Genomic DNA, 6,926 nt, shown 5'->3' on the forward strand with positions numbered 1-6,926 from the left:
ACTGGCAGGCTAACAAGGTAGGAGAGGTTTCTTTATAAGTGGTCTACAGTTAGCCCTCGTTCCCCACTTGTTTGTTGGTTTGCAGACCTACAGGTGAGAGAGTGTATAAAAACATTGTTGGTTCATGTAATTAATGGTTCTCTAACAATTACAATGATTAACTACTAATTACCAACACATCAATTATCACTCATGTATGATATGACTTAAGAAGGGCAAACCAGTAACTTCACTTCATTCCTTTTAATAACACACAGGCCTCTATAAATAATTCGACAAACAACTAAAGATTTAACCAGATCAAGATCAAAATGGCCCATGCCTTGCTTCTTGTGCTAGCAGTGGCTCTAGCCACCGTCAGCTCAGCCCATGTTGCAGCGGCTCAGCTCAGCCCAGCCACCCCTCCTCTCTCAAATGCAGCCACAGAATACCTCAAAGCTCACAACCAAGCCAGAGCTGCAGTCGGCGTTGAGCCTCTCAAGTGGAGTGAGTTTCTGGCCAATGCCACAAGCAGACTTGTGAGGTACCAAAGAGACAACAAAGCCTGCAACTTTGCTAACCTCACCAGTGGCAGCAAGTATGGAGGCAATCAGCTGTGGGCAAGTGGCCAGTCAGTCACACCAACCATGGTTGTGGACACGTGGCTCAAGGAGAAGGACTTCTACAACCACACTGGCAACTCTTGTGTTCCAAATCATAGTTGTGGTGTGTACACTCAGGTTGTGTGGAAGAAGTCTCTGGAGTTGGGCTGTGCACAGGCCACCTGTGTGAAGGATCAGAGCAGTTTGAGCATTTGTTTTTATAACCCTCCTGGGAATGTTATTGGGGAAAGCCCCTACTAGAGAAGTTTTCAAGTTTGGGATCTATGATCTTGAGGGGTTAATTAATGATGTGTTGTTGCACTTGGGTGTTCGTTTGATGCAAATTAGGCAAAAGTATTCTGAGAGGCTCTTTTGCTGCTAAATAACAGTATGCTTAGTCAATATTCTGAACTTCTCTAATTTACAAGCATTAGAAATCGAATTCAGTTACAAGAAGGCAAGCACACTATCTGTCTATCTATGCTTAGGGCTCAGATCTCTTTTTCTTTTGTGTTGTGATTTGTTTTGTTTTCTTGGTTACAGATTACAGCTGCACTGGTTCATTCAATATCAATAAATCATGGGTTAGTGATTTATGTAATTATATTTTAAGAAAAATGAGTTGGGAAATCCAAAAATGGGTACACTGTACTTAACATAAGAATTAACGATCCATCGACACAGAGAAAAATTATGAATGAACACGTGTCTCACATTGACACACATGAAATGCGAGTAAAGATGTAATGTTTTTGCCAAATGTTATCTATGTTAATTAATCTATTTTAACATTAATAATGATGGTTCAACGAAAACATTACAGCAATTGCAGATATATTTACAACGCTAAATGCGCCATTCCAATTCATTCACAAAAAAGATTACAGCAATTGCAGACTTTGCAGAGCCTGATACAGATAGTGCAGATACAAAATGCTGCAGGTTACACCATTCTATTCTCCAGCCCTCACTTTTTTTTTTCTTTCCCTTTTGCCTCTTTTTCTGGTTCATATTCTACTTTGTACAGAAGATATGCATGAAAATTGAAATCCTTCTAACAATAAAAAGCCTAGGAACAATATATATTACTGTATGTATCACCCCATACAAACGTTTCACTTCACCAGCTCTTTAGAAATTAGATACCGAAAAGTGAAATTGTGAGGAATCCACTCAATGCTCTTACGAGATTTCGTAAGCTGGCATTTCTTGACGCTCTTCCTCAAAGATTCAGGCACTGATTGTTGGATCATCTCCAAAACACCAACCGGACACAAACCTGAACTCTTCGCAAATGCCTCAACAATCTTGGGCAGAAGAATTTTGTGGTCCTTGCGCACGCCAAAGGTAGCTCGAATGTACTCATCTTTTGCAGCTTCCAGTTCCTGAAATACTCTCTTGGGTGTGTATACACGAACCTGAGAAAGATCACGGAAAGGTTCACCACAATTTCTCACATTTAAAAACATAAAAACTAAGACAGCATATCAAGGAATTGTTGATTTTTCTATCATTTTTTTCCAGGGATAAATTCTTTTTGGTTATTTTCTCAATTTTAACCAGATAGAATGGTTACTGCCAAAAGCTAAAAAGTACTTATGCCTTCCATTGTGGCAGTGGGATGCAATGCAACTAGGAGTTCAATACAGGATAGAATACATACAAATATGCTGGGATATTCCAAAAGCAGTATAGATTTATGAGTAAAAAGGGATAATGAAGTACCGCAGGATCAGAATGGCTTCCTGAACAAAGTGCAAAGTGAAGAAGGGGTTCTGGATGGTCGATGGCATATGCTTGCCGTTCATCTCCAGTCTTGAATTTGTTCCTTGGAGTAAGTAACAAGCGAAGCCACTGCAAGCACAGATAACCTTTATAAGTTTGAATCACAAGAGATGTTAAGTCAGATAAACTCTTAGGAAATTAGTAAAATAAATAAAGCGTTTTTTAGAGTTTCAGAGTGTGTGTATAAATATGCGTCCTAGGATCCACCTGTCCTGGGCGAGACATTCGGCATTCAAGGATAGAGCTCTGCATTGTGTCTGCACTGATTGTGTGGCCCCCGATGTTATATGCAGCCTGGAAGTAAAAGAAACCAAGTAAACAAATACCCTTACTCAACTTTTCCTTTAAGTAATGCCTGTGAGAGACTATTCTTACCTTTAAAAGTAAAAACACCCTCTTTACATTGTTTTGTGGAATCCCATAAGCCAAATATGCCTATCAGAAACAGATTATTCATTAGAATCCAGTAGAAACCAACCAAAGATGACCAATGTGAAATAGGTATACCACAGGTAGTGAACATTACATGCATCACCAACGTATTGTGTACATTAATCCAGAATGCTAATTTCTCATCATTTTTCAACTTTCTTGGGTCTACTTCCTCTAGACGACAGATAAGTGACCTGTAACAAGATAACTCTGTAAGCATAACTTTAATTGCAAGAAAACATAGAATTTAATTCAAATCGTTGACATAAAGGCTCACCTAAAATGTTGTAGCAAGTGCTCTATATCGCCTAATTTTTTACTATCTCTATAAATCCATGGCACTTCAACCATTGTGCTGTATGGCCCACTAAACTCTTTAAGTCCTTCAACATGAAAAGGATTATCCAATCGTACATCAAAAGATGAATTATTCCTGAACGTTGGACTCCACATTTCACTCTGATCTCGTGGAGAAAATGCACTTGTTGATGACAAAGATGAATTGGGGGATGAAAGGCCATTATTTGTCAAGGGTGGTTCTGCAAGCTTGCAATATATAGTGGACATGCACTTGATCATGTCCTCCGAAAGCCTATTTGGTGTTTCTGGAATATGATCAGCAATGCGTGTACCAAGATGCTCTGCCAGACTAATTACATTTGATGAAGTATTCTGAGCGTACTGGGAAAACAATTGAAAGTCACAATCAGATAAGGCCGTCATATTGCCATGCATAGCATGAAAAAATGGTTAAAGTAAATCAGGGTGTGCCATGATCTGTGGATGAGCATCTTTAGGGGAACAAACTTTTATCAGAAAACGGTAAAAACAATGCACATAAATTACCTCCATCATGGATAACGGTTGAGAATGACATGAACGCAAAGCTTTTGACAAACACTCTTCTGGAGGAGAAGTTCTAGATAAGAATGCAGAACGTTGCGAAAGTGAGGAGTGGCAACGGTGAACACCAGAATCGAATAGATTTTCTTCTCCTCCAATTCCATTAGTTCCCTTCCATGAATTTTCAAGTGACTGACCACCAGATTGAACTGCTAAATTTTCCCTCTTCGATGGCATTTCAGGTTCAGAAACTTCCAAGATCCTGCTTCTTGGGGTTGTTAGTGTTGGTTTTAGTTGTTCATCCTTCTTAGATGGGGAAACAGAGGACAATTGTCCATCAAATGCTTTCCGATACAAAGAGAGAAGATATTGTTCTAAATGAACAACTTCCAATTCCAATACTGCAATCTCCTTAATCAACTCTGTGGCTGGCTGGAGTCATATGAAAGCAGTGTCAAAATGTAAGTAATAAAAATTACAGAAACGAATAGTGGTGAAACAGTCTGCAAAAGCAAATCAACACCAATGTCAAGCTCAGCACCAGATTTGCATTACAATTCTATGGCCAAGGCATTCAAAAAACAATTTTTATCAGGGAAGAAATAGAGCGCTGAAGTTGGTCACTGGTGGCAAATACAATAGATAAAAGCAAACATCTACTGTATACTCTGGTGGTATCAAACTAAGGCTACTTCAGACACTAAATTTAGGAAAAATGTGTAGGAACAATTGTAAATACCTCCACAACAAGTGTGATTATTTAGAACTTAAATGTAGAAATATATGTTTTAATAGGGTATAATACAGTGCATGCAATAGAAACTGATATAGAAATATAGCATGTATGAAGACAGAAAAGAGCTACCTTAGGCATAGCAATTTCATTTGTGTTGTGAAGGATAGAAGATCTATAACCCAATGCTTTTTCTAAAGCATGGCGGACATCGAATTGATCTTGTAATCTTTTCTCAAGCTGTAGAATCTGTGTACAAAACAATAATAAGCAAAGATAAAGCTGGAGCTTGCTTGCACAAAATGGGTTGGGTTTAATCATCCAAAATCTCCTGATATATAAGTTTGGAATACCTCTTGCTTTAAAGAGCTGTGCACTTCCACAGTAGGAGATTGTTTCTTCTTGGTTGTAGCGCGGCCCTTGAATTGCCCCATATCCTGGATTTAGATCCAATCCATAACTCAGTATGTAAAATTACTTTTCAACACTGAAGTTCAGAGTTCAATGTGTGAATCATCAACATAATCGTCAGTCTTGTATCCAACTTGGCTTAGCAGAGCTTAAATCCTACCTATGGTAATGGATATTATAAATCAAAGACATAAGTGCTAACTGAAATGTCCTAAAACTTTATTTTAACTTTATAACACATGTATAATTAAGATTCAATATCTAGAAAAGAAAAGAAAAATAGAGGGGCCAAAATGTTAATGTTCAGGCTGGCACTATGCTTAAGATCTTAAATTAAGACTTATTATAAGATAATGATTATGGAATAAAATTGGTGAAAGGGCAAAATGGAGTAGTTATCTTACCAGCTTTACTCGGTCTGATGCTTCATACAAACTATCCAAATCATCTTCCTCCACTCGTCTCTTCTCAGGAAAGCTGGCAATGCATAATAGTGAACAAAAATACTTAATAGATATTGATTGAAGAACATGGCTTTTGACGTCTTTCATTCCATATCTAGGACACTTCAAACATGATTTGTCGTCCATTTACAAACTTTAACAGGAAAACGAAGTTGGTAAAGATTTATAAAAATAAAAATAAAAATAATAAATAAACCTTTGGCAGAGAAGAGAAAAGAAATTGAATGATAAAAACTGAAAATCAAGAGTTTGAATCAATTAATACAGCATGAATGGAAAGGATAATATCTTAAGTCCCTTATTCCATCAATTCCCCCATATCTCATCTCGGTTTTCACTTTCAATACCCTCTATTTCTCATTGAATACAAAGAGTCTGGCTAGGAGAAGAGAAAAACTTCATGGCTAACACCTGAATTCAAGGGTCTCAATAAATCAAAGAACTCTCTCAAGTAATATCCCTGTCTTTGGCTGAAAATTTCATACCATGTAAAAACAATTCAAGCTTCCCTCCATGAAACTAGCAAAGTGGAAACAGGCCAAAATGGAGGTTAGTAGTTATTGTCAGTGTTGTTACTTGAGGAAAAAAGTGTATAGCTGGGAATGCTCAGGTTCCCATTTGTCCCATAACCCATCTCAGAAGTTTTTCCAGTTCAATAATCACAAGTATAAATACCAAAATCTGGCAGAAATGTGAGAACACTGATTTGCTAGCTAACAAAAGAATTTTAATGAGCTGTCAACAAAAAACAAAGTAATTAGAAAGCTACCTTTTTGAACGCTTGTGTTGTGGGTTCACTCTCAATCCCAGCATTTTACCGTCACCGCTCATCCCAAACACCATCTCTGCAAACACGTAAATTTCAGTGAGGCAAAAACATCTCCAAGAAACAAGAAAACCAAACAGAGGAAGCAGAGGAAAAATAGTTACCATTACACTCCAGAAAAGCCAGCGAGAACCCTGATGGAGTATTTGATAGATGAAAAAAAGAAAAGACCCAGCAGACGAACAGTGAACAAATAGTTCTCAAAGGCCTTTAATTAGACTCCAAAGCTTTAACTTTCCCACTAGCATTTCAGCAAGCAAGAGCTTCCAGGAAGTAGCCACAAAGTTATCACTTGCTTGCTGCTAACAGAGTCTGAAAATGGCAGAGCTGAAACGGTTCACAAAAAACGACTCAAAAAAGACGACTCAAAAAAGACGACCCTTTTGACCGGTGAGCTTCTCTTTCAAGATACTGAGTGTTAAAATGTTTAGCTTTTGCAAATGGAGGAGCTTTGGCTTTTCGTTAAAAGAAGTAAAACCAGCTCGTGGGCTTTAATGGAAGTAGAAAAGAGGTAGACCCCTGAATGTCAAAGGGTCCAAAAGTGGACAATTTTTCTTTCACTCAACCAGAGGACGAGTGAGACGACGATAAATAGTGGCTCCGAGTCTGGGTCTATGTATAGCGTGCGTGAACAAAGATCATATTTTTAATGTCATAAAAATAACAAACACGAAATTTCCACATTCTCTTCTCTTGTTGTGAAGCAAGTGGGAGTTGGTGACCGCCCCTCCACCCTTGTCCCTTACTATTTGCTTTGCTCTAACATAGGTCTAAGACTAGTATGATATGTAGGGCTGGCTACATATGGAGCATTGCATGCCATTGCTATATATTTACAAATAAAAAAAAAA

The 6,926-nt window shown here is 38.0% G+C and overlaps 2 protein-coding genes across 2 annotated transcripts; one reads left to right on the forward strand and one right to left on the reverse strand.

Annotated features, from left to right (window-relative positions):
* On the forward strand, positions 295 to 1,058 carry LOC18770129 (STS14 protein). Its single transcript, XM_007203997.2, has one exon. It carries the CDS (start codon positions 312 to 314, stop codon positions 840 to 842), a length of 531 nt encoding a protein of 176 aa, XP_007204059.1. The 5' UTR covers positions 295 to 311; the 3' UTR covers positions 843 to 1,058.
* LOC18771085 lies at positions 1,408 to 6,706 on the reverse strand. Its single transcript, XM_007204521.2, has 12 exons — positions 6,180 to 6,706; positions 6,019 to 6,094; positions 5,190 to 5,262; positions 4,728 to 4,811; positions 4,507 to 4,623; positions 3,645 to 4,073; positions 3,076 to 3,479; positions 2,893 to 2,992; positions 2,742 to 2,801; positions 2,574 to 2,660; positions 2,307 to 2,435; positions 1,408 to 1,999 (listed from the first exon to the last, which is right to left on the reverse strand). The coding sequence occupies exons 2-12, from the start codon at positions 6,090 to 6,092 to the stop codon at positions 1,697 to 1,699; spliced, it is 1,860 nt and encodes a 619-aa protein (XP_007204583.2). The 5' UTR covers positions 6,093 to 6,094; positions 6,180 to 6,706; the 3' UTR covers positions 1,408 to 1,696.

This window comes from Prunus persica, chromosome G7 (genome assembly GCF_000346465.2).
Source record: "Prunus persica cultivar Lovell chromosome G7, Prunus_persica_NCBIv2, whole genome shotgun sequence".
Taxonomy (NCBI): Eukaryota; Viridiplantae; Streptophyta; class Magnoliopsida; order Rosales; family Rosaceae; genus Prunus; species Prunus persica.

Excerpts from the sequence above, each read along its gene's own strand:
- LOC18770129 (XM_007203997.2), top strand. The coding sequence starts at position 312 with ATGGCCCATGCCTTGCTTCTTGTGCTAGCAGTGGCTCTAGCCACCGTC.
- LOC18771085 (XM_007204521.2), bottom strand. The coding sequence starts at position 6,092 with ATGGTGTTTGGGATGAGCGGTGACGGTAAAATGCTGGGATTGAGAGTG. Across the intron at positions 3,480-3,644 it reads AACCGTTATCCATGATGGAG|TACGCTCAGAATACTTCATC; the intron begins GTAATTTATGTG and ends TTGTTTTCCCAG. Across the intron at positions 2,436-2,573 it reads GAATGTCTCGCCCAGGACAG|TGGCTTCGCTTGTTACTTAC; the intron begins GTGGATCCTAGG and ends CTGTGCTTGCAG.